This window comes from Dromaius novaehollandiae, chromosome 1 (genome assembly GCF_036370855.1).
Source record: "Dromaius novaehollandiae isolate bDroNov1 chromosome 1, bDroNov1.hap1, whole genome shotgun sequence".
NCBI lineage: Eukaryota > Metazoa > Chordata > Aves > Casuariiformes > Dromaiidae > Dromaius > Dromaius novaehollandiae.
The window spans coordinates 87,522,801-87,549,973 of NC_088098.1; the positions used below are offsets into that span (position 1 = coordinate 87,522,801).

The 27,173-nt window shown below is 47.6% G+C and overlaps 1 protein-coding gene across 3 annotated transcripts; it reads right to left on the minus strand.

Annotated features, from left to right (window-relative positions):
• Nucleotides 1–229: 229 nt before the first annotated feature.
• Nucleotides 230–26,475, minus strand: ATN1 (atrophin 1). 3 transcript variants are annotated; one of them, XM_064519232.1, is made up of 11 exons: nucleotides 26,111–26,474; nucleotides 10,397–10,515; nucleotides 9,988–10,183; nucleotides 9,651–9,788; nucleotides 9,130–9,243; nucleotides 5,662–7,658; nucleotides 4,832–5,054; nucleotides 3,996–4,713; nucleotides 2,502–2,645; nucleotides 2,081–2,261; nucleotides 230–1,482 (listed from the first exon to the last, which is right to left on the minus strand). In XM_064519232.1, the coding sequence occupies exons 3-11, from the start codon at nucleotides 10,063–10,065 to the stop codon at nucleotides 1,449–1,451; spliced, it is 3,627 nt and encodes a 1,208-aa protein (XP_064375302.1). In that variant the 5' UTR covers nucleotides 10,066–10,183; nucleotides 10,397–10,515; nucleotides 26,111–26,474; the 3' UTR covers nucleotides 230–1,448. The 3 variants fall into 3 exon arrangements, with proteins under 3 accessions (XP_064375302.1, XP_064375306.1, XP_025969053.2); XM_064519236.1 differs by lacking the exon at nucleotides 10,397–10,515 and having other exon boundaries at nucleotides 9,646–9,788; nucleotides 26,111–26,475; XM_026113268.2 differs by lacking the exon at nucleotides 10,397–10,515.
• Between the last annotated feature and the right edge of the window lie 698 nt (nucleotides 26,476–27,173).

Sequence of the window (27,173 nt, forward strand, 5' to 3'; positions counted from 1 at the left end):
CTATAGCGACACCGCGCCTCTCTCACCCCGGCCGTGCCCCAGGCTCTCAGCACCCTCTGGGCCCTACAGCGACCTCCATCACAACCACCCTTCAGCCCTTATCAATATCCCTCATCTTCACTCCTCTGCCCGGGGACAACTTCATTTCTGAACTCTCCTGAAAGTTAGCAGTTTTACCGCACTTCCAGATCAATTCCTAGTCCCAGTAAAAAAGAAATGAACACAAAACTCTGTTTCTGGAAGGGTTTTTTTTTCGTTTGTTTTGCTTTTTTAAGAGCTTCATATATATATTTATATATATAAATTATTAGAATGTGTGTTGGGGCTTGGGAGTGCGTGGGAAACTTTGTTCGGGTGTTTTTCCATAGTTGGGTTGTTGGTTGTTTTTTCTTTTTTTTAATGTTTAAGTAAATATATATATATGGGGACCAATCGAGATATACAACTGTGAAATCAGACACGCACGCAGGGATAAGGGAGTCACAAACTGCTACATAAAACTGCCACGTCTAATAGGATGTGCATGAGTTAAAGTACATCAATTAGAATGGGTGAGGGGAAAGGGGCAGCCACCTTTGCAAAGAGAGTACCAGGATGCAAGGTCTCTTGGCCATGTTGGCTCTCCCAATGGGGCTCAAAGGGGTAGAGGCGATTGCAGTCTTTAAAACAGTCCCACGGTGCTTTGCACCTCATGGCCCTATCTGTTCCCTCAAGGCATGGGAAAGCACAGCCACTGTCTCGCAAACAGTTTCATGGTGCTTTGCACCTCAACAGCTAGGCCCAGTCCCTCAGCGATTGACCGGGTAAGTAGGAATGGCCATTTCTGAAGGGGTCTCATAATGCTTGCTTTGTATCTGACAGGATTTTGGAGACTGGGAAGCCACCTTGGCTAATTCTAAAAAGTTCTGTGTTGCTTTTTTGCGTCACTAAGCTGTATCTTACATCTAAAGTGGGGGGTGAGGAGGCATCTTCAAAAGAAGCTCCATCTGGTTTTGGGTTACTTCTTGGACACATCTCCTCCTCACAGAAGCAGAAAGGGCACCAGCATCATGTACATGAAGTCCTGTGATGCTTTGCACTGTTTTCATTTAATGTAACTGTTCCCTCAAAAGAAAGGATGGAGCAGCTGCAATCTTGAATTTCCATCAGTCTTTGTCCTTTTGAGTTCTCTGCAATGCTGATTTTGTTTCCTTCAGAGCCCTGCTGAAATTACGTACCAATCATTCCATGTCTTTTAGTGTTATTTCAGTCCCTCCCCGTTTTCTCTTCTCTCCTTTCTGCTCCCACGATGCCATCTTGTACTCTTCATCCATTCAGCTCTTGCACTGTACGGCACTGTGGGATCAGGATGTGTTACTCTGCAGGTTCCCCTCCCCCAGGATTTGGTTGATCAATTGCTCCTCTTAAGAGAAAGACATGATAATGTTGCATTGAGGGTAGGAGTCCATTTAAAGGGGTTTGTCACTTTCTTTCTTCAGGTGACTAGGAGAAAGAAGAAGAAGGTGATTGTGAGAGAAAATAAAGAGGGAGAAATAATTTAGTACTGTGCACTGCATTTGGTTAGTCTAGTCCCTCGTAACAGTGCTGGCTTGGAAAGTTTTGCAAAATCGTAAGGTAGCAGATGCTATCCAAAAGGTATAGTATTGTACCTCTCCCTATCCCAATATGCTTCCCTGTGCACCTGCAAGAACTCTGTCTAGGACAAAGCATCCAACCCTTGTTAACATGTGGTGTTTTTGCAAGGGTATCAGTTAGCAATAACTATATTAGCATGCATGAAACAGGCAAGTTTACCCCCCAAGGAAAGAAGCTGAGACCACATACAAGACATTAGCCTACAGGCCACTGAACAGCCACCTGCCAAAAACAACCTTCCTCATGGCTAACCCATAGCTGTGCCCCAGTGGCAAGGAATCCATGCTCTCAGATGTGGGGTCAAGGCTGGAGTCAACCACTTAAGGAGAAACGCTTCCCTGATCCCACTTCTGCCATCCTCAGGCCATGACTGGCTGCAGATTTGTACTATGAGGTAAAAGCATTCTGCTCGCCCAGTGCCATGGAGAGAGCAGGTCCCATGCACCTGTAGTAATCCTCCTGTGTAGGGAGTGGTACTCCATGCAGAGGGTGGTGGGCATGAAGCCACTGCTGCTGTTCCAGAGCCAAGCGCTGCAACTCAGCTGACTGTGCGTGCATGGCCTGGAGCTGATGTGCTGCTGACATGGGTGCAGAGAGAGACCCTGGCAGGTCCCTGTAGGGTGCAGCTGCAGCCAAAGACAAACAAGAGAATAAACAAGTTAATATAACAGCCCCATCCTCATCCACGTCCCCATAGCTTAGTCAAGACTTTATTGCACTTTTCCAGACCTGCTAATGTGCAGGACTTGCTGATGCCCTGATATTCTAGGCCTGCCCTATACCATGACAGAGCTCCGTTAACGGTTTGGTTTTGTGACACCCCCCCCCATCCCGCCCACTGAAGCTCTCCCCATAAGCATCCTTACCAAAAAGCTGGTGGCGCAGCACTTCATTCTCATGTAAGGGGTGAGGGAGAAGTGGGTTGGGGATGGTTCCCGCTGGATATGGTATCCGGGTGAGATGTGATCCCGAGGCAAGTGGGTCAATAAGAGGGTGAACAGAGGCTGAGGCTAGGAAGAAAAAATATCAAAAGATAATGTCCCATGCTATGTAAGAGGCAAAGACACAGATGCAACAAAACAGACACACATGGAAAAGGCCAGTGCCTATTAGGGGTGGAATGACTGCAAGGATAGACAATGCAGTGCCATTTCCTTCTGAGTGTATTCCTTTGGCCAGCACTGAATTTCATGTTAAACTAGTTTGGCATAGCTCTGTCTCTGACACACCACCTGGGTATTCAGACATTTTTATACTCCCTGGGGAGCACTGCTTCTTAGAGTTGATCCCGCAAGAACCTGCTCTGTAATCGAGTCTGTACCTAGTATTGTGCCCATATGCCACATCAGCTGTCATTCAAGCCTGTACTCATATTGGGTGCTTCCATTTCCAGGTCCAATCCAGGGCAGATGCTCAGTGCCAGGCACTCAAGTTTGCAAGTATTATCTAAGGCTGAAATGCAAGATACTATTTTATATGACAACTGCTCTTTCCAGGTAATCAAATCACAGTGTTTTGGACTCCGTCAAGATGCTGGCTGGAGGTACACAGCTATGCTGTGCAGGTGAATGGATGTTCATCCCAATACCCAGTATCACTCTGAGTAGTTGCAATTGCAAGAACGGGTGTCTGTTTTTGACTATCACCAGGTCCCACTGACTTCTCACAATGCCCAAAGAGGCACAGCACTTTTTTCTACTGTACTGTAGTTTGGGCTTTGTTTCCCTGCGATTTTTGTCGCTAAACTTCCTTTTTTCCTTGCTTTCCTTTAGTATGTGGAAATGGAAGATACCAAGACTCAGTTCTGATGGGCAGCAGTCTTCCAGTTTCTTTCATAAATATAAACCAACTTAAAGCCAATCTTCTGTCCCATCCTTTCCCATCATCTGCAGCAAGAGCCATAGGAGGAAACTGGAGAGCCAACATTTCATTAGGCTTAAGGATATCTTTGAAACTGTTGTTAGCAGGGCCCCCACTCTCTCTGTGGACCAGTCCAGGAATGTAGTCTGCAGCACCACCACCCAGTGCCACCCCAGCATTCATAGTGTTCCCATAGATCCCAAACCAAAAGACATGGTGCAAATAGCTCTGTTCTCCACTAAGCAGCAAACTTGCAGATACGCTGATACTTGCAATAGATGTCAGTGTCTTTGGTGGCATGGGAGTGAGGGATAGGCTGAATGACCATGGTATTGACCTTTTTTGACTGAAGAGATGGATCTGGGGCCCTCAAAGTCTAATCTCAGCAGCTCTTGTGCTTCCCCAGAGCCAGGAAGGAGCACAAAGAGGGTGCAGTAGGAGGCAGAGCACTGCTCTATGCAGGGCACCACACCTGTGCTGCACTTCTATGCAGTCCTTACCTGCATGTATAGCATCCTGCTGGTGGAGATGGAGGTGGGAGTGGATGTGGGAATGCTGATGATGATGCGGTGTCACATTGAGCATCTGAAGCCGGGCCAGAGGGTCATTGCTGAGAGCAGCCACCCGCTCTGCATGCTGGCGCTCGGCTGCCAAGCGCTCAGCATAGGACATGTCAGGACGAAGGGTCGGGCCGGCTGCCAGCGCCAGCCTCTCCCGCTCCAAGTGGCCCAGCCCTGGGTGGAAGGGAAAAGCAGGATGAAGGCCAGGGGCTGTCTGCAGACTCAGCCCGCCATGACGTGGGAAAGGATCCATGGCAGCAGCTGGCACGGCATGAAGCTGCTCCAACTCGGCTGGCTTGACTTCAAACCCAGGCTTGAGACGTTCACGCAGGTCTCGGTCCCTCAGGTCTCGTTCACGGGCTTCTCGTTCCCTCAACTCTCGCTCCCGTGTAGCTGGGTCACTGCTGTAGATGGCTGGCACATTGTACCCCAGCAAGCCTGGGTCAACAGCACCCAGGGGCACATAAAAAGGGTGGTTGCGGTTGCTGGGGGACATAACGTGTGGCCGTGCATATTCACTGAGTGTGCGCAGAGCTGGAGTGTCAGGGCCCAGGTATGGGGGAACAGTTGCTACAGCACTGCCCTGCTCAAAGGAGGGGCGGTGGGGAACAGGCCCAAGAGATGAGCATTCAACTGGCCGGCCCTCCTGGGCCATCTTCTGTAAGAGAACAGAGAAACAAGCATCTCACTGTCACAGCCCCAAGTGAGAGCAGCTAAGGGAGTTCCCAAACATCAGCCCTACTTCACTCCAATGGAGCAAGCCCGATCACACCTACCACGCTTCTCTCCAGCTCCCTCTCCTTCTCTCTTTCCCTCTCCTTCTCCCTCTCCCGCTCCCTTTCTCGTTCCTTCTCCTCACGGGCCTTCTGCTCAGCCTCTCTCCGGACTTTTTCCACCAAGTCTGCCCTTTTCTTGGCCAGCTTGGAGCCGTCAAGGGGTACAAAGTACAGGTCTGTGCGAGAACAGGAGTTGAAGCCACGGTCCAGGTGTTTGTTGAATCTGAGGGGAAAAATTGTGTGTGTCAGTACAAAAGGGGGGCTGAGGGAACAGTGAAAGCTGAGCCCTGCACTGTGATAAGGGAACGGCATACCAGGCTCATTAGTCAGGCAACAGAGTGCAGCAATATCCCATACATTTGGGGCAACGTCCCCTTCCTTGCTGCATGCATCCCTTCTCAACCAGGCCCCTGTGCAGACATCCCTTTGCTGCTCCCTGAGGTGGACTAATTCACAGTGCGGAGGCCTGGCCAGGCTGCAAAGGGGTAGAGAGCATACTCCAAAAGTAGGGCCAACGAGCAGAGCTGTGGCACTGCCCTCCAAGCCCCCCAGCTCAGTGGGCCTAACAGGGTTGGCTGAGCACTCAGGTATTGCTCTAATATCAAGTACTGGAGCCAGGCAGTGGCTAGCCAGCTCTCAGCTCCTCTAGGCTGATACGAGGGGCTGCAGCAGTCTGGCTGTGTCTGCTCTCCAGAGAGGTCCATTTCCATCTGGGAAACCCCGAAAGGCCACCTTTTCTCTTTCACATGCTTCCCTTTCTCTGTTTTCCCTTGAAGTTTGTCTGCCTCCCCTGCTTCAGCACATCTCCAGTTCCCCCATCTGCCCCGCACCTGGCTGACTGGCTGGCGTGGCTGGGCACGTCCACCACTTTGGGGGGTGGCGACGGGCTGCGAGCTGGCGGCATGGGGCTCTCGGGGGGCTCGTACTCCTCCGATGGCTCCTGTTTGATCTGCGCCGCACTCAGCGGGAGGGGGGGCAGAGACGGTGCAGGGGCACCCATGCTGCCTGGCAGTGAGTGGGCACCTGGGGCAGGGGAGGAGGCTTTGTAGCCACCTGTCACAGGGGAAGACGTCATGCGATAGCTGGGAGGGGTAGCCACACGGAAGGAGGAGGCAGAGGACACAGGGGGAGAGCTTGGCTTGTAGGGGGCTGGAGGCTGGAAGGTAGGGACAGGGGATGATGCTCGCTTCCCATAGGGGACTATGGCTGAGGGGGGCACTGGGGGTGACACGGTCTTATAGGGGGCCGAGGAGGGGGAGGCCATGGTGGCAATGACAGTGGAGAGCGTGGTGGAAGCTGAGGTGACAGGAGGGACAGCACCATGGGCAGGGGAGGGCGGGGGCGGCGGAGGGAAGGTGTACGTGGCGGGGCTCTGCCCCTGGGAGTGAGCACACAGGCTGGGATAGCTTCCCTGGGAAGAGGCGGAGGAGGCAGTAGATGAGGAGGAGGAAGAGGAGGAGGAAGAAGAGGAAGAGGAGGAAGAGGAGGAAGAGGAGGAGGAGGGGGCCGCGGCAGCTGCAGAGGGAGCCTGGCTGTAAGTTGCCTGGCTGTGAGGAGGGTAGAGTCGCAGCCCATAAGTGGCATGGGAAGGGTGATGGTTGTTCGACTCCAGGGCGTGCGAGTAACCCCCAGGTGCCTGGGGAGGAGCTGCTGTGGCTGGGGAGACCCCTGCTCCACTCCCATGGCCATGGTGGTGCTGCTGGGGCGGCTGCTGGTGGTGGGAGCTTTGGCCCGGGAAGGAGGCAGCAGGGTGGGAGCTAGTGTTGCCCAGTGGACGGCTGTAGGGGGGTGGCCCCTGGCTCCAGACAGGCTGGGAGGGCAGGGAGGGCTGGGTGTATTTGGGGGGCTGACTGGACACCGAGAGGCCACTGGGCGGGGGGAAGGAGTGGCCATAGGAGGCACTGTAACTGGGCAGGGGCTGGGCAGGGGATGACTGGGGGTACTGAGCAGAGGAGCTGGATGGGGGCAGTGGCGGAGGGGCATAGGGATAACGCGACGGGGCTACAGTTTGTGCCTTGTCCTGCCCCATCCCATGGGGTGATGGGAGGTGCCCACCCAGGGTCTGGCCCACCATTCCCGGAGAATTGGAGGTGGCCACTGCGTTGTTGAGCGGGCGCAGAGCTGGCGGGGGAGGCAGATTAGCAGAGACATGGGGAAAAGAAGGAGCAGAAGCCGGGGAGGCAGCCGGAGGGTTGGCTGGAGGGGTCTTTTGAGGGGGAAGCCCCCCACCCACTGATGCCAGTGAGATAGGGGTGGTGGGCGGTGGATTGTGCTTGGCACTGAGGGTCTGCTCACGACCCCCTGATGCTGGGAGCCCCCCCACGCCACTGGCAATTTTGGTCCCAACCTGGACCACACTGGCTGTAGGGTAAAGAGGAGCATGGGCAGAGGAGGAGGAGGAAGAGGGAGTAGAAGAGGTGGCAACAGCAGAAGAGGAGGAAGCAGGTGTCTGTGGGGTCTGAGCCTGGAAAATCCGTGAAGCTTGGCCCTCAAGCTGAGAGTGGTAGCTCCCTGCCGTGGGGCCCTGCGGGTGGACTTCAGCTGGGAGACTAAAGCTTGGCTCAGGCGGACGGGCCAGGCTGTCAGGAGGAGGAGCTACTGGGGGACTCTGAGGGAAGAGTGGAGGGTGGTGGTAGGAGTGAGATGGTCCCTGAGAGAGCACAGAGGAGGAGTCGGAGTCATTCTCCACGCTTCCGGGGCTGTAGATGCTTGGTGAGGTGCTCCTGTTATCCTGGTCAATGTCCCGTGGGTCGCTGCTCATCTCATCATTGAAGCTGTGGCCATCGAGGCTGTCAACATCTGATGGGGATGGAGGACAGGGTAACTCCTGAAGTAGAAAGAGGAAGATGTTATGCAGCCTCCCAGACCATGCACAACACTTTTCAAGTTCCCAGAGATCTTGCTTTTTGACCTCTCTCCCCTAGCCCCAGAATAAAGGAAAGTACACAGAGGGAAGGAGACATCATTTGGCAAGATAGCCAGGCCTACTAGCACTTCCTCTCTGAGCAGCTCCAGTGCTCTCAGGTACTTCAGAAACATCATGTGCATGTGATGATGGGTGTCTTGTGTACAGAGGCAGTGAGGGAGGTGCAGAGAACTGTTACAGATCAGGCTGAGAATAAATGCATGAAGGGTCTCAGCAACACCCATAATAAAGGGCCTATGGACAGGATATAATTCAGTACTACCACCAGGTGGCAGATAGCAGCATGGACAAGCATTAAACAGAGAATGTGCTCTCAGCACAGCCAGCAAATCCAGAACTGCTCTTTCCTATTTATCCAGGGCTTTCCTTATCACATTCCTTCCTCAGTGAGGAAACCTGCTCCCCTTTGGCCCCTGCCCTGAATGTTAGCTCTCTTTGCTCCTTATTGGGGGGTTGGCTCCCCATTGCTCCTCTGTGTTTCCCATTCCCTGCTCTCCCCCACCATGTCTCACTTCAGGGAATAAACTGATCACTGATTAAGCAGCTAATGTGGACAATTAACAGGGTTTACAAGAGAGGCTAAAGTGAAAAAGATCATTGTTAAGCTGAACAGAGTGGCCACACAGAGAAATTACATTGGTATAACTGCAATGGTTTAATTATACAGACATCATAACACAAGTAAATATCCTTGTGTCCACAGGTCTTTAAAACTGTGCCTGAACAAACTAACAGGGAACTGAAAGTACAAGAACCAAGTTTTATTGCAGCTGGCTGATTTTCGAACCGGTCCACTGTTGTCTGCATTTCAGAAAATCCCTGCTAGAACTATGGCGAGTATGTCTAAGTTGGTTTTGCACTCACTTTAGGATTGATATTATCATTATCTGGATCCCAGCATGATTTAAGGATCTGAGTCTAAACTGCCACAAAGCTGTGTGTGAAGTGAGGGGAGGGGGATCAGCACATCTCACAACTGCTGTTCATCAGCACGGCCAGATTCCCTGCTGGGGGTAACCAGGTTCCTGCTATTGAACTGGGGGAAAACAGGACCTGCACCAGGCCTAAGAGTTCAGGAGTCCTGCCCAAACAAGGCCAAAGGAACAGAGAGTTTTTGTCTTCTGAATCATCATTCCAGGTAGTTTTTTTGTATCCCAGGCAGATGTCATTTATGTTCCACTTGCAGAAGGGGCTACCGCGTGAAATCTGGGATGTCAGAACGTGTGATTGCTGTGGCGACCACACATAGGCTGGGGCTCCAGAGAGGCAAGAATTTTTAGCTAGCTGGACATGAGCAGCACACACAGGGGAAAGGAGCATTTCTTTACCCTTTCCCCAGGATATGCCAGTGGACACAGCGGGGGAAACTCACCTCAGTTTTGGGTTTTTTGGGAGCATTGCTCTCTTCCCCTTCACTCTCCGAGATCTCTTCTGTTCGGCCCTGCTTGCTGCCTTTGGGGGTGCAGGATTCCTCCACCCGGCCTTTCTGTAAGGAAAAGAAGCAGAAGGACAGGGAGGTGGTAGGGTCACAGGGAAACCTCCTCTCCTACCTGGCCTGCACAAAATCTAGTGTGTGAGACGCAATTACTACAATGCAATGTGTTGAAAAGCTTAACAGACTCTGGGCAGTGAGGAGTGGTTGGGGCAACATAGAGACAGAATTTGGCAAAACTTAAAATTAAAAAGGGCTAGTGAGACTGAGAACTGGTTCTGGGAAGATGGTGGGAAGTGTAAGATGCTGAGGATGAGAAGAAGGAATATATTTCAGATAGCTGAGGCCAGAACGGGTTCCACAGTGGATCCCATTTGGTCTTCACAGTTGTAACCTAAATGGATCCTATCTAGTCTGGGTAGTCCTCTGGCACCTCACACTCATGTACTAACTTACACTACCTTCGTTGCTTGTCGGGATTTTTCAGCTTTGCCATCGCTGCTGGAGGTGCTGACGCCACCTGGGGAAGCTCGACCCCGTGATCTGAGCTCCTCTCGGGGCCCTGGAGTCTCCTTCTTCCGTCCACTCCTCATTGACATCTGAGAGAGAGATCATGGGGTCAGTACTGCTGTGCAGCTCCTCCATCCTCCCCTAGCTTCCCAAAGCCCCTGAACCTCTGGCCCTAGCACCCTGCTATGCCAAACTCAAGTTCACAACAAGCTTTGCTGTGAAGCTCAGCCCCAACCCACAGCTCTTGTTTGATTTCAGCTTCCCCCCTCCTCCTCCCATCTCACATACTGAGTCTTTGTTCTGTCGTGTCTTCATTCTTTTGGGTGTGGGACCCCCATTCTCCTTGGCCCGGTTTGATGAAAACATAAATTTTTTATCACTCTACCCCCCCCTTCCGCTGTTCCCTTTGAGACCAAGACAGGCAAAATCAGCTCTTCTGGAAGGGGGGGCTTACACCAACAATGCAACAAGATCCTGGTAAATCCTGAAACACAGATAGAGACAAAAGGTGAGAAAGCGAATAGCATGTGGGACATCCTTTTGTGGCTTGCTATATAAATATGACAAAATTTTTTTTTTGATTATTATTTACAGATCCAAGTATCTTTATCAAGAAAGCAATAAACTTTCCCATTACTAGAAGAAAAGATATGGCCACTGTGATCTCCGATTTCCTTTTTCTAGGAATGAAACCCACATGATGGGAGGCAGTCAGGTTCCAACAATAATTTTTTGGAGGAAGCAGGGAAGAACGGATATCAGTATGTTGATTTTCCTCTGACATCATTAGCATTTCCATTTCCTTATTTATCTGATCTTCAGAGAGAGAGAGAGAAAGAAAAAAAAATAGAAAACTGCTTTAAAATATTCTTAGTGACAATTTTTATGACTTCATGTGTTCCTCTTTGCACTTGTTGTCAGTGCAGTAGTTTCATGATCCTTAACTGGCCATGTGCTGTCGTTAGCTGACTCTGCATAACGAGCCCCTGGAGGCCTCTGCTGCAAGAAGTATTATACAGCCCTGATCTATCCAGTGCATAATACACACATGCAGACATGCACCAGCATGGCATACAGAAATACTGACAAATCTTGCTCAGACTGTTCAGTTTCAAAAATATACAAACAGGAACAAGAAAATGCATTCAGCTTTGCTTTTGCATGTCACAAACAGAATCAGCTCTGTTTAGCTCGGGGTGTCTCCCCAGATCTCCTTCCTCCCCATACTCTGGGCTGTTTCTCAGTATACCAGATAGTGTCCATCCCAGAAATGCAGAGTACACCCTTGCAGTTTGCAACAGCAGGAAGATTTCTGAGCTTCCTCCGAATAAACTAACAGACCTGTGCTATGTCCCGAAAGCACCACCAATATTTAATGCTCTGTTACGCCACACAGTTCCTACTTCAGAGTATGAGAGCACCATGATTGTGTTAGCCTGGGAATTGGACTGAGCTGATTCAGGAATGCTGCTCCTGGAGCTAGCTTGCTTGAGTGTGGCTCCGGATCCTTTGCATCGTACTGCACTGCACCATACAGGTGCAAGAGAGATGTTCCTTCCCCAGTCTGCTATATGACCTCCTCTACTTGCTCTCTGCAATGGACAATGCCCATGACAAGGAGACGTGTCTTGTGGATGAGGCAACAGGAGAGAAGATCCACATCTCCCGAGTTATATTCTGTGCTCTGGAAGCATTGAGAAGTTTGGAGAATAAGACAGAGTTAGGTTTCCTAAAGGCCATCCCAGATCAGGCAAGATCAGCTTCTAGCAGGGCAATGCAAGAGAAGCCTGGATTCACTTTCACCTCTCCCAGAAGGGAGCTGAACCCAGGCATCAGAGCAAAGGCATTGGGAGGAACCCCGTCTCTCATATGCAGCCCTGCTGCTGAATTGTGTGATCTTGAGGTCATTGCTTTCCTCTACCTCCATTTCTCTATCTGTAAAATGGGGATAATGATACTGGCCTGTCTCTAGTGGGGTTCCACATCTTCCCTGACTAATGGTTAGAGAACCTCATACAGAAGGTGCTTGCAAAGAGCAAGAGATTGATTGTTTTAATTTCATTAATATTTTATTTGACCCTCATCATGAAAGCCACAAGGGACTCATCCAGCATTAATTCCCACACACAACAATTCATTAACTTAGACCTCTTCTTTAATAGAAAAATCAGCTCACATTGGTTTGGACCTGATCTTGTGCAACCACAGCACCCTCCTAATCCCCACAAACTGATACCTTTTACAACGTTGCATTTCTGGCATAATTTGGTCTTCGGTTACTAATTCAGCCAGTTAGACTGATGCTATTTTCTATTCTAGATAAGCATCAGGAATTAACATTTCTTACATAAAACAAACATTATAAAGAAAGACGATCCTAATTTTAACACAACCTCAACACATACCATGTCGGCAGTCTTCAAGGATTAGTCAAACTCTGCCTGAATATACAGAATTATCAACAGCATATTACCAATATGTTACCGCTCTTATTTTATATTCAACAGGAATGCCACCTACAACTCACACACCGAAGAACTGAACATCATAATGCAGTGCACAGATCTTGCTTCACCTTTCCAGTAATTCAGTAATGGCAATTACAGTCTTCTTTCCAGAGAAATCAGTCAGAGAAATAATACGCAGTTAACCAGGTACTGAAACCTCCCTCTTAAACAGAAATATTAACTAAGTATTTATGTCAACTGCAGAATACTCAGCATAAAAGCCAAGAACAAATAGGTACATTTCAGTAGACAACGATTAACCACTGGGGCAGAAGCTTCTGTCACTTACAGGATCACTGAAGGGTTAAGTCTTTTCTAAAACATATAACAGAATTGAACCACGTTATTAGGCTCAGTGTAGCAATTTTTACACCAGAGATTAGATGAGATGATCTGAACACCGCCTTCTGGTCTTCACGTCTATGAAATAAAAGCTCACAGCATGAGCCTTGATAATTACAAACAAAGCAATAGAACTTGGGTTACACCTAAACCTTCCCATCACCAAAAATCCTTGTGAATGTAGCTAAAGAATTCTTACTGATCCATGGTTTTGGAAAGGAAACGAGACATTTGGCAGCGCTGCTGTTGAAGGGAGAACCTTTTCTTGGCCTTGTGAAAATCTTTACAGGTTGGATTGAGTTATGAGTCATTGTAAATGACCATTTTCTGTTTGTGTTTCACATAACCCAGCTTGGGTTGGCTTGCTGCCAAAACCCCTCCATATTCCAGTGAAAATGCTCGTACAGTCTCCTACTAGCAACACCCACTCAGCAAGGACCCCCATGCAGGATCCAAAATGGATCCTCTTCTTTCCCCTCTGTGCTTCAAATGATCCTTTTTGCCCCAGGGAAACTGTCTTGCACAGGAAACCAGGAGACCATGGGCAGTAACTCCTCTTCTATGAAGGACTGCAGATGCTGTGCCTCCTTTGCAGGCAGTACTGTGGAGGAACTCTTCACAGGTAACAAAACTAGACAAAAGTCCATCTCTACTGGAATGGATTCAAGTTGGACCTACTTAAATATATGCCCTCAGTCTCTCTTAGGAAGTCTGACAGAAGTTTGTCCCTGGCTCAGGATATCATTTGCACACTAGCCTGGGCGCCTGAGAAAATAAACTTTCGTAGATGGCAAAAGAAACAGAGGAAATGGAAACAGAGCAGATTTGTCTACAATAGTGTTTGGGGATTTGGCAATGATCTCGTAAATGACAAGCAGAGAAAGAATCACACGCCTGCAAGTGTCTGGGGCTGCTCACATAGGTCCACCCAGCACATGCTCCCAACAGTAGGAAGGCAATTTCAAACAGGAGAGGGAAGTCTGGGAGATGTCCCCAGAATCCACTGAGGGTGAAGATTTTTGTCACTTCAGCCAGTGCTCAAAAGCAACACAGACTCCAGGATAGGCAGCCCAAGTCCCAGAACACTGCTGTGCTTGAGAAGGTTAAACACTAGCTAAGGTCCAACCAGCTCTTCCTGGGGCCAGCGACAGCAGAAGGGAGGGTTGAAGGCTTCCAGGATCCATGCCATTTAAGAAGCAGAACCACCATCGCTGTGACTTACTTTAGCAGTTTTTCTTTAGCTAGCAGACATTTAAGGCCCAAATCTTGCTGAGATTAACTGCTAGGTGATCAGTTGTCAATTGTTACTGCAGTCTCTTCCCTTCCTTTTACATTATTCCTCTATTGGGGGAAAAAAAATCTGCCTAGTCTTATTATCTGCTATTCTTGATTCTCCCGCAATGGTGACACCCTAGAAATCTTGGATGGATTCAGACCTAGTCCAAGCAGGAAGGAAGGCGCAGTGGGGGGGCAATGTAATTGTGACATGCAACGCAAGCCCACCCAGAGCTAGCTGGTGATGATTTGGGGGGAAAGCAATAGCACCAACGCAGCCTTCTCTCTCCATTGGGTGTCTACCTAGGCATCGCCTATTAGGCTGTATACCTAGTCAGAGGCACTGCATGCAAAGATCACAAGGAGCATGGATGGATCATTTAGTCTCAGACAAGGAATGACCGCAAGACTCTGCCATACATCAGGACCCCAAATGCTGCAAGAAGGGGCAATTTGACAGCGTCTATACTTCTAAATGAAATGGGCCAAGGTCTGTTCTCAGACCCTAAGGCTGACTGTCATTACACAGCTTGCACCCATATGGCAAAATTCTCCTACCCTCCAAAACGGGATGGCTACATCTAAACTGGCTTTTGGGAATGGGCATGGTCTCACACTAAGTCTTAAACTATGCTGAAGCATCACCTGGGAGACTGATAGTTGGTAAAGGACAAAGATGATACAAAGGAATACCATGCTAAGGTAATAGTACAGCCAACTGTGCACCAGTACTTGGACCCAGTTTAGTTTGTTACTATAGATGTAACCAATACTATCTTCCACTAGATGCCAGTCTGCAAAAAATAAGTTTTCAGTGAGGATTCAGTGAGGTTCCTCCTTTAGCCTGAGTATGGATGATCTGGAGTTCAAATCCTCTTGTTTTTTCAGTTGGGAATTGTTAAAAGTACATAGTGAATATTTCTTAGTCTTGTTTTTAAATGTAGGAGCTACATGCCCCCCCCCCCCCCCCACAAAAAAAGTGAAATCAAAGGCATTTGGATTGCAAAGGCAGGGACTCAGAAGTTAGAAAAATGTAATAATTAAACTGAGACTCTTTCTCTGCACTTCATTAGCTCCGTGTTCACATCCCATTTTTTCCTTCCTCCTCCTGCACAGGGACAGAGTAACATTGAAGGGAGGCACTGGGCTAGTAAAATGAACACAGCTGCCCTCTAATGCATCGCAGACGCTGTTAAGTGTCCTGAAAGTAAGGTGGGATGATAACCCATGGATTGCTCATTATGACAGATAAAGATCACTCAGGAGTGAGTGCCCATTGGAGCAGTATGGTCAGGGCACATGTACTTGTGGCTGGAAAGTCAGTAGTTTGCACATCTCATACTGCTCCAGTGAGTGATGGCCTCATGCAATAAATTTTTAATTCTTGCCTCCATTTCCCTTATCTATAAAAAAAGGGGGAAATTCTCAGAGATTTATCAGGGTTAACAACTTTGTGGTATCTTAAAAATACAAAGTTTTATCCAAAATCTTACAACCAAACAACCTGATGTATGGCATTTCCCAATTGCTAAGTACCTGACTTCATGCTTGAACCCTGATGTTTTACTATAGGGCATGGGGGAGAAAGGGAGGGAAAGAAGGGGAAAAGCAATATATTCAGTGTCATATAGCAATAAATGAAGGGGTCAGAGTTCAGGTTGCATGTCAGAGTCTGACTGTCAGTCCTTTGATATGTGCACTGAGCGTGACATTATTGTAAAAGAGAAAATGATTGTGAGTGAAGGGATTAGGATGCCAAAATGGTTGAATACCAAGATAGCAATGGGCAAATGCTTGCAGACAATATTATCCTGGTGTGAATATTCCTATAACTTACAAATTTTTCACTTAGTAGAGTTGATTTTTTTAAAGAAAACATATTGAAGCTATACAAAATGAAAGTTTTTGATATGGGCATTTTTCTGTGTCCCACAAAATAATTACAATATTGGGTAGATGCAGGGGCTGTGAACTTGGGCTGGAGAGTAGATTAATCAAGCAAGACTGTAGATCCGGTTAAAAAAAAAAAATACTCCACTTGAAGCACTATCCTACCCAGTGGATGAAGCTGTACCTAAATTCCTCCCCACAAAACTAACGTGAAGCTAGAGGAGCGCAGGAGACCAAAAGGCTCTTGAGCCCTGGCTGAAGGCAGTGAGCATTAGCTAAAGCTTTCTCCACCTGAATCATCAGAAGTTTTGCAGCCATCAGCTGTGTCTTTCCTTGATGCTCTCCAGTCTCCTTGCCCGTTGCTCGTGTTACAGCATGCTTGGACCCTCCTGTGTACCTCAGCTTCAATATTAAAACTGTGACAGTTTTCACTTTTTGTCATTTTTTTAAATAAATACACCAGTTTTATATTATCTATTGGAATTGCATTGGATTCCTCTAGCTAAACTAGATTCACCAAACATTGCATAAAATGGTTCACTATGAAATGCTTTTAAATAAACCTCATCAATAAATCTAAATGAACATGTTCAGAAATTTCATCCTGTACTGAAGAGCAAATTGCACACATTTGAATGCACAAGACAAATTAGACATATACAGACAGATCCAGATCAAGAGGGCTAAAATAATAACTCCCATATAAAGTACGGACTAAACCGTAATGAACATTTTTAACCCTTATCATATATGGAAGTTTCATAACAACAATATTTGTTAATGAATTGACTTGTCACACTACCTGGACACTCCTTCCCCCAGTAAAATAATTAATAACAATTAAAATATGAACATTTCAAGAAATAATGCCAAATAAGAGCACTAAAAGATAAACTTTTTGGGTGCTGGCAGGTTTAGGAGATAAAATCAGTTTACTCTTATTAAGTCTATATTAACGTTTTGCACATTTTGTAATTCTGTACAACAACGAGGAGTAAAAATGTAACTTTCAGTATGAAAGCTGTAATCCTGGAACCTCCATTCAATGCAAAAAGGTATCTGAGAATCAAAAAGAATTTGCTGATGAGCAGAGTGAAATAGATAAAACATTTAGAACTAAAGTGAGGTAATAAATAATAAAAACATTCATGCATTTAACAATAGCTTAAGCTACAGTGCAGAAGATACTAATTCTTGCACATGCAACTGAAAATAAAGTTTGATTCACTAAATGAAGGTTAGATGTACTAAAGAAGGTTAGGTTAATCGTAAAATGATTCCTGAGGGCACATTAAAATTGTTATAAGTATGTAACAGATTTACTTAAAAATCTCAGAAGAATCATCCAGTCTTCCCAAAGAAAGGCCCCAGGATTTCTTAAAGATACAGGCTGACAGAGCCCAGTGGAAGACCACAAGATAAACTGGGATCACCTCTCTGAGCGTGGGATGGAGGCCTACATACATGTGATTCAGGGGAAGGATACATCACACTCTCTGTATTCATTATTTTAAGAAGTGTGACATCTTCTACACTTGTAATGCCTGAGCAAGCCTTACCTGTGGAGCTGTTAGGATGTTAAGAGTTATAACCACCCTTTTTATACAGAGATTTCCCTTTACTAAGGAAAGTATATTACTCAAAGGCAAGTATATTACTCACTGGCATCATGGACAAGTTGCCCAGAGACTTGAAGAAAGGTTTAGCCTGTAACGTACCTCTGCGGGTCTCTACTGCTGTCTCTACCCTGCTTACAGCAGGGCTGACTCCAGAGCTAGATGAGGTTGTTCAGGACAGCCACACCATTCATTCATCCTTCCCTTCTGCAACAGACAAATGAACTCCTACTTACTAAAACTTGTATCACTCTGTAGGTGGCAGGGGAAGTCCAAGATGGAATATGGATCTCTGCTCATACCCCCTCCATCCTGGACAAACTATTCAGGGTATAGAGAAGAATGAGAGAAAACCTCAAGAGCTAGATAGATCAAGTTCTGCAAATGGATCTGAATGAATGAAATGTTGAAAGTATCAGGCTACAACCAGGTAAAACTGGTGGAGCTTCACAAGGATCAACATCCTACCTCCCAATGACATTAAGTTAGGAAACACTGTCAGTGCAGCAGATGATCAGGATATCATAAGGGAGAGCTTAGAGAACATTAAGAAACTAAAGAAATTAAAACAGGATGGATACAGAAAAAGGACAAAGGGAAGTCAGTGGGGCTGATGAGAGTAAATTAATGAGAATAATGAAGATGAGAGCTGACTGGGGAGGATAGAGGGACTTTCTAAGAGGAGTGACTGGGCAACTAAATGTCATATGAAAATCAGTGTAGATAAATATAAACCAATGCATATGGAGAAAAACAACTCCATCTTTACATATAAAATGATGGACTCTGGGCTGACTGTTGCCACTCAAGAGTGATACTTTTGGGATATGAGAGGCGGAGCCTGAAAATATCACCTCGACATTCAGCAGCCATCAAGAAAGCAAATCACATGGTAGAAATTCCTAGGAAAGGAATACGAAACAAAGCAGAGATTGCCATTATGCCCTTGCATAAACCCATGGTTTGCCCACATCTTGAAATGCATGTGCAGTTCTGCTCCTACCGTAAGGAACTAGAAGGAAGGACAATAAATAGGCATGGCTGAGTAGGTTAGACATCTTTGTCTAGAGAAGAGGTTACTAAGTGAGGATGCGATCAAGGTCTGTAAAACTGTGAATGAAAAGTAGAGGTTAGGTATGAAATATTTTTCACTGTATTTTAAAGTACAAGAACTAAGAACCATCAAATAAAGCTACAAAGAGACAAGTTCAAAACAAACCAAAAGAAATGGTTCTTCTTGAAATGGGTGGCTGACTGCGGAATTTCTCACCAAAAATTGCTGTGGGTGCTAGAAGTTTGCATGCACCCAAGGTGATACTGGAAAGTTTCATGCAAAAGAGAATAACTGAGGCTTACTGAATAATTAGAAACCACATCCAGCTACAGCAGTCTCTGAGCTGGAAATGGTTGGAAGCTATGAGAGTATCAGAGGAAAATAACATACATGCTTGCCTTAACTTTATACTCCTTCCTAGGTATTTGGTAGTGGCCACTGCTGGAGACAGGGCCTTGGAGTGGATGGAACTAGTAGAGTCATGTTTTTAATAAGCTCAATTGATACAAAGTGCTGAGGACAAGCAACAGGAACATCTGCCGTAAAAACTGCTCACCAGTAAGGAACAACCAAGGAGGAGAAAGGCTCAGGAAGAGAGGGATTAATTAATCACCGGAGGGCTAAGGACTGCCATTGTTCTTTCCAAGGCAACTATAATCCTAAAATGCATCAGACAAGGTATTACAGAGCATGAAAAACACAGTATAAATGCCACTAGACATGGTACTTTTCAGACCTCCTCTGGCAGACCATTTAATGCCTCAGTTATGCCACATCAGGAAAGATGAATCAGATTGGAAAAGGTGCAGAAAGGAGTTTCCAAGATGCTAAGGGACATGAAGAGCCTCCTGTTGTATACAAAGGTACCTATGAAGTCTTTTTCTTATTTTTTTAACTTCACAAAATAAAACCTGAGAGGTGACGTGATTACTGTCTGTAAAACACCAAAAACTAAACAAAAGAGTTAGAAGAGATATTTAAGCTAAAAGAGAAAGCTGGTATAAGAACAAATGGTTATAAAAAGGCCACCAACAATTTTAAGATAGAAATGAGAAGTTTCCTAGCCATTCAGTGATGCTCTTTCCCTGGAGCATAACACGGCAAAAAAAAAAGTCATTATTATTAAGATAGAATTCAATAAGTTTGCAAAAGAGTTGAGATGGCATGGTGCCGGCAGGACTTTGCAGTCAATGACCCAAGTAAGCCCTTTTGATTCTGTTTCTAGGACTGACAAAAAAGCCAATGTGAGAGCCATTTGTCCAAAGGGCAAAAATCAGAACAGGAAGAAGACGAATGGACAGATTCAGAAGGAAAGGGGTGAACCAGAGCTGAGGAGGAGGACACAGGAAAAAAGAAAAAATACAGCACTTGAGACACTGATGGGCCTTGAGTCACACCCTTGCTTGCGATACCTACAGCTTTTCCTTGGTCTACAAAACTGTCCAAGTGAGATGATCCTGCCCTCACTTGTGGGACTGAGGGAAGGGGAACCTGGCAGATTATCACAAAAGATTTACGTGCAAAGAGATCTCTGGAGGTCTCTACTCAACCTCCATTCATAGCAGAGATAACTCCAAAGCTCGATCTGGCAAGTTCTGAACATCTCTGAACATCTGGGAACTTGTGCCTGTGATGAACCAACCTCAGGAGAATGAGAGGTTTTTTCTTACATATTTGACCAAGTTCATGTTCTATGATTTTATGAAAACAGAAGACGTGATGATTATGGCTGAATCAGGATTTCCTCATCATGATAGAATGAAGGATTAAAAGTCACAAACATTTGAAATTCTGCCTGATCCCAAGAGAAACAACAGCAACCATTTCACGCCCAAGTGCTTCCATCTACAGACACTAAATCTGCCTTACAGAACCACAGCTTCAGGCCTCCCACATCTTAAAAGGACACTGGATTCTGTAGATTAATAAAAAATTAAGCCCAGACTGGATTGCCAGGGGAAAAGGTATGGTGACAAACGAAACCATCACTCAAGATTTTTTTAACAGATCAGTCAGATACAGCCTTGGGTAATCTCTGTAAAGCAACATTTGACAACCTGTGGGCTGAAGCCTAGTATACAGCTATGACACAAACATGACCTGTCTCATTAAAAAAGCCTCACATAAGGATTCTTGTCAAAAAAACAAGCATCATGAAACTCAGTTGACAGACAATGATGGACCATCAAAGAATCTATTTGTAGCTGGTGAAGGCACCGGCTGAGTGAAGTTTGCAGAAACATGGGCAAAGTTTGCAGAGGACACTAAGGTGCATGCCAGAGAAAATAACGGATTGGAATCTTTGGCAAAGATCTTTTGGTGTTACTGCTGTGATTGGGCCATGCAAAAAGACAAGCATTTTAATTACTCCAAAATAGAAAATTTTTCATCAAGAACAAAAGAAGGCAGAATGCACTCAAGGATGAAGGGTGATATCCGGATAAACAGAGGCTCTGAAAAGGCTTTGTAATTAATGACTGATGGCAAACTGAACATGAGTTCTCAGTACAAGACTTCTAAAAGGGCTATTCCTGAATGGATGAAATCCACTGATGCATGAAGAAGGGAATACCCTTCAAGGGAAGGAATAGAGAGACGATTTTTTACCTGCCTATATACATGACTGGTGGGACTATTATGGAATTAGTATGTGCAGTTTTTATATGCATACTTCAAAAAGGATGCTGACAATGGAAAACTTTCAAAAAAGAACAACAAGGAATATGTGAGGCCTGATAACCTCCCTCCCCCCTGCTAACAATAAGAACTTTAAGAAGCTCAATATACTTACTTATCAGGGTAAAGATTAAAAGGTGACTTAATCATGGCCTATGAGTACTACAGAAGGAGAAGATTTCTAATAGCAGAGAGCTCTTTAATATGCAAGACAAAGACCTAAGATCCAATGGATAGAAGCTGAAGCTAGATGAATTAGAAATAGAAACACAGGGTAATTCCAGAAAAGAGGGAGAAATTAATCACTTGAAAGCTTACATAGAAATCTAGTGCATCACTGGAAATCTTTAATGAAGTTTTTCTTTTTCTTCTAAAAGAAATGCTCTAAAGTTTTCTGCAAAGATCTCTAGGTAATATTCCCTGCCTTGTGCTGTGCAGGGGAGAGGACCAACCAGTTCATCAGAAGAGTTTTTTTAAATGCCAAGGTTGGCCAAGAGATGAACAGGGGCTAACCCTGCGTGAAATTTGAAAGCAACAGTCTAGCAGCATATGAGGAAAGCTTGATGGAGAACCACGATTTAACTAGATAAACCATTGTTCATAGAGACAGGACCATCTTTATGTGTCTGGCAACTTCTGAATAATTCTGAGGAAAAGCAATTAATCTGTTGCACTGTCTGAAAGAAAAACCGTAGTATATCCCATATACTACGCTATAGATGCACCTCATATCTAATACAATACACTATATATACTCTATATGACATATAATAAATAATATACTATTATATATATACTATGACATACACATGCACACACACATATATGCCAGTATATCCAACCTGCTGCCAAAAGAGATATGGTTGCTCTCAGATGCAACCTTTGCTTAAGTGATCTATAACACAGAGAGACCTTGTGGAACAAACAATCAAGAGTATCACCAAATGACTTGTAAGGCAGGGAAGTACATGACTAACATTTTCCAGCTAAACTGATCTATGATGAAAAACATCATCAGGGCAAGAGACATGCAGGAAGATTGAAAGCAGCCAGTCACCCTTCCTCAGCAAAGCCCAGCCAGAACATCATTGGCTGAGATTATCCAGAGAAGGTACTGCAGTTACCCTCTAGTTTGTAGGTGAAAATACTGCCGCAACAATCAATCAAACATTGATATTCTCACAGGGGACAATAGCAAATCAGTGTTTGCTGCCACAATAAACACAGAAAACAGATAGTAAAACATTTCTGTAGGAGCATCATCAGAAGCGGAAGCAAGACTGTACTTCTGGAAGGACAGTTCCCTCACAAGGTTAACTTGTGTCAAACTTTTAACAAATGCCAAATCCTTTCACCCAAGTGCTCTAAACCCGATCAGCCATCCAGACTAAGGTAGAAGTGAAAAGTGAAGCTCAAACAAGGATGTTACCTGAGCTGGAAACATGCCCCTGCATCTTGTCATTCTCCATGCACTTCGCATTGAGGACTGGTCAATCATGGGCCCACAATTGCCCATCACATGACCAGAAGGACAGAAAGATTCTCCAGCATCCAGCTTAGTGTGACACAAAGAGCAATGGGACACAGACCTGGGCAACCTGGCACCACTTGTGTCTGGGGCACCACTGCAGACTCAGTAGCTTGGGCAAGGCAGTGATATGGAGCATCTCACGCTCAGGTTAAAATAACCACTATTACTGGATTCAGGTAACAATCGTGCTGATCACATAAATTAACTCTGCAGAGAATATATATCCTACATGTGGCTCACTCAGCTAAAAACATGACTCTTTCAGAGATGCTTACACTTTCAAACATACTCCAAACTTATGCTTGATTCTCCTTTGGACTACTGACCTTTAAGAATTTTATAAAGCATTTCTATTCTGTATTTCATTACTAATACTCTTAAAGAAATAAAGATAGAAGAGATGAAGTGATAAAAAGAGGAAATACACTTGGTACTTCCAGAGTTTCTCATAATGGAGGAAGAAAGGAGTCAAAATCCACAGGAGGCAAGGAAGCAGTTTATTTGTCCAAATGGGAGAGACAGAAAAAACAGAACTGGGGCGGATACAGCCCACACAAAAGAGGGAACCAGATTCTCAGGAGAAACATCTGAAAAGGGGAGACGCTCAAAGAAAAAAAAATGGATAAAATTCAAGTAGATATTTGAAAAGGGACAAAGCCAAATAAATGCTCAGACCAATGCCATAGACTGCATTTGCAAAGGTATTACACCCCAGACGTGGCAAGGAAATAATCCTCCCCTGTATAGTTCTGGATCCTACAGCGATCCCTGTGCTCCCCTGGAATGCTGTATCCACCTCTGTCACCCAGAAGAATGCTGATGAACATGAGGGAGATCAAGGAGGAATCAGGAAAGCATATAAGGAGGGACAGAGGCTAAATTTTGGGAAGAGCAAAACCTGCCTGATTTACTTTGCCTATGAATAAAGGCTCCTCCACTTGAGGAAGAATACAGATCAGGTTGCTTTTAGTATACTACTACTGCTGTACTGTAGAGTCATAGTTCTTTGCATGTACAGTATTATTTTGGAATACAAGTCTGCCTACAAGAAGCTCAACTGTAGTTCCCTGTTCAGGCAAACCTAAACGTGAGAAGGCAAGAACCTTTCCAAGGTACACAAGGGGTACAAAATCTGGGGGGAGGATGGAAATCCATACTAAGAGATGTAAAGGGAGGCCATCGCAACAGGTTAAACCTGTTAATTTTCTTCATTAGGATTCACTGCACATTTAATTTTCAGATGTCTGGATGGGTTTTATTGTTTCCAAGAAGAACCATGGCACTGCATGTTCACTCCTTCATGGACACACTGGAAAAGCTCCATCATGTATCACAATCAGAAAAGGATCCTCCTGGTTTCAAAGCTCAGACCATCCAAAAAGTTGAGAAAACACACACATATGATTGGTTGTGCAGTCACCAATAACAAATGTAAAAATAATAACTTGGCCAAGGAGCAAGGAGAGAAGGATGAAATTCATTCCCACAAACAATCTGACCATTCACATTGACAGGTACCCCATCCCTGGATAATAATCTTGGAATGTCATCCCCACACACTTAAATGCCACTCCCTCAAGGACACAGGTGCAGCATAGCAGTGATGCACAACATACTTGGGCATAGAAGGGGTCTAGCTGTCAACACAAACAACTGTGTGTTGTGAAACTGAGGCACCCAGGCAAGGATTTGGCTAATTCACATCAACATATCGATTCTTGCGGGAAGTCATAAGGAGCGAACTCTAAAGCTTTAGGCATAAGTGAAGGACACATAACCATGTTCTACCATTCAGGTGAACATAAAAACCTTCTCCCCTCCTATCCTGCTATACACACACTTAAGATGATGGCCTACCACTTTCTCCCCACTTTGTCAATACTAGAAAGAATAGAGGTTGCCATGCAATCTTTCCAGAACAATAACCCAGGAGAGATAACGCAAATAGATTTGAATGGCTAGCTTGATAAGACATGCTGTTCCGAAAGAATTAAACCACCTCCAAAAGACAACACAGACAAAAAGCAACTCCATCGATGCAAGCATACAATAGCTACCACAAGAAGTAAGCCAAACAGAAGTCAATGGCAAGTAAAGGCAATACATTAAGTAACGCTACAGTGACCAAATGGCTGCCACTTCAACAATACAGCGGCCACCTAGCAGAAAACAACTGGCAATTCACTGGGCAACAACCACCAAAGCAGCCACAAACCAGCAACCTGCAGAAGACAGCCGAGCAAACCAACTGCCAGCTCAATGGCACAGCCAGCAGGACAGCATGGGAAATACAGGTGCCATTTCTCCCAGCTACCTACTCGGCACAGCAGAGGGATCTCAACCAGTTCAAAGGGGGCAGAAAAGCCATCCTGGACACCCAGTTATAGGGGTCTTGTCTGATCCCAAAGGAGCAACCTAGTGTTTTTCCTTGCGGGTTGCACAGGAGGTGGCAGTGGGTTCCCGGGCTGAGGATGGCATGAGTTGGGAATGGATCTTATGTGCACATGCCAAAGAGGTGGAGACCGAGTGAACACACTTCTCAGCACCCGGACGGAAACATTATTTCCAAACGTTATTTCTGCCTCCTCCCCAGCTGCACCTGGGAAAGAAGGGACAATGAGAGGCTCTTCAGCAGGATGGAATGCCACTGCGATTTTTAGGAGCTGAAAGGAACCGAAGCCTCCCCAGAAGGCAGTGTGCTGCCTGATTCGTTTCCAACATTGTTTTATTTTATTTTCTGCGTGGCGCCGGGCCGCTGATTCAGAACTCCGGCACCCCCCTGGCTCCCCGCGCCAACCAGCACCCCGGGGCCTCCGGCGCCCTCCTACCCCCCAGGGCGCTCGCCCCCAGCCCCTGCCGGAGTTCCCGCCGCAGGGCAGGGGACCGCGCGGCCCCCCGGGTGGTGACGTCATGCCGGGCACGCGACGGGGGGCGTCCCCACCCCGGGACCCCCGCGGCTGGCGCGGTGCGGGCGGGGGCCGAGCCGCCGCGTGCCCCGTGCCCGCCCGCCCCGCTTCCCAGAGGGAATGTGCTCCAAGGAAAACAAACCTCACGGGGGGGAGGGGGGGCAGGCCCCCCCCCCCCCCCCCCCCCGCTGATTTACGAGCGTTTTCAGCGCCGCTCGAGCTGCTCCCGGCCGCGGCCGGGATCTGGGGCTGCAGGCAGCAGGGAGTGAGGCCCCTCCGCCGCCCCCTCCGTGCGCACACGCACGAATGCCCCACGGACCCCACCGTGACCCGCAGCGCCCACAGCGGGGCAGGCACCGCGGGGGGCCGTTCCCCAGCGCCGTAGGGGTTAACCGCCATCCCCTCCTCGCCCCCCTTCCCCCACCCACAACTTTGCTTTTCTCTTCCCCCCCCCCACCCCCTGCTTATCCCCTTCCACTCCCGCCGCCTCGCCCCCTCCCCAATTCCCGGGGCCGACAGACAGACAGGAGGGAAAAGCACCCGCGTAGGAATGCAGCGAGTGGGAGAAGATGACAAGCAGGGCGGGAAGGGCTGCGAGCGGGCGAGGGACTCACCGGCGGCTCCGGAGGGGAGGTCGAATGAAGGGAGGAATGGAGGAGGCGAGGAGCGGGGGGAAGGGATTTAAACGTTGCCCCCCCCCCTTTTTTTTCTTTCCTCCCTCCTCCTTTTCCGCGCTCCCTCGGTTTCTCTGGTGCCTCCAGAATAACAAATCGGTCGCAGGGGCAGCAGCTCCGGGGGGACGGATGCGGCGGCGAGCAGGGCGCCCCGCGGGTCTGGCGCCCCCTTCCCCCCGCCGCTCCGCGGCGCACCCCGCTCTCAGGCGCGGCCGGCGCTGCCCCGCCGCCCTCCCATCGCGCCGACCGCGGCCTCCCTTAGCCACCTCCCATTTCCGAAGAGCCCAGAACGAGCCCCCCTCCCCCGCCGCCCTCCCCCTCCGCAGCCTCCCCGGCCCGCCCCGCCGCCCAAACGTGGCTCTGCCCCCGCGCCGGCCGGGGGGAGTGGGCCGAGCCAGGCCGGCAGTGCAGCGGCAAGGGGAGCAGGAGGCTGGGCCCGGCCCCGGCGGGAGCTGCGGCGCTCAGCCCGGGGGACACACGGGCGGAAAGATGCCGGGGGGCGGGGGGGAGGTCGGTGAGCCCCGGCTAAAAACCGCTCCTCGGAAGAACAATACCAAAAAATAAATAAATAAATTCCCCCAGGCAGGCCCCAGAGCTGGAAGCGGCGGTGGGAGCGTAGAGAGGGAGAGCAAACGAAGGCGCGAGGGGAGAACGGACTCAATATGCACGGCCCTGCCCGGGCCTCGCCCCTTCTCGCGGGCAGCAGCACCCCTCCGCGCCCTCCCCCCGCGGCCACGCGGGCCGACCCCACTGCTCTCCGGGCCTTGCCTCGCCCGGCCTCCCCGCAGTCCCGCCTCCCCGCGCCATCCCACTACAAAGGAACGGGAGCGCCTGAAGCCTCTCTGGCGCGACAGACCCGGGAGCCACCGAGTCCGGCAGCAGAAGCCAGGGAAGAGACAGCCTGGATTCACTCGCTGAGGAAGGGAGCCCCCCGCAGCCCGCGCACCGCCCTGCTCCCCATCCGCGGCCTAGCCCCCCGCCCCGCGCGGGGCGCGCGGCCGGC

Excerpts from the sequence above, each read along its gene's own strand:
- ATN1 (XM_026113268.2), bottom strand. The coding sequence starts at position 10,065 with ATGTTTTCATCAAACCGGGCCAAGGAGAATGGGGGTCCCACACCCAAA. Across the intron at positions 9,789-9,987 it reads CACGACAGAACAAAGACTCA|ATGTCAATGAGGAGTGGACG; the intron begins GTATGTGAGATG and ends TCTCTCTCTCAG. Across the intron at positions 4,714-4,831 it reads GGGAGCTGGAGAGAAGCGTG|AAGATGGCCCAGGAGGGCCG; the intron begins GTAGGTGTGATC and ends GTTCTCTTACAG.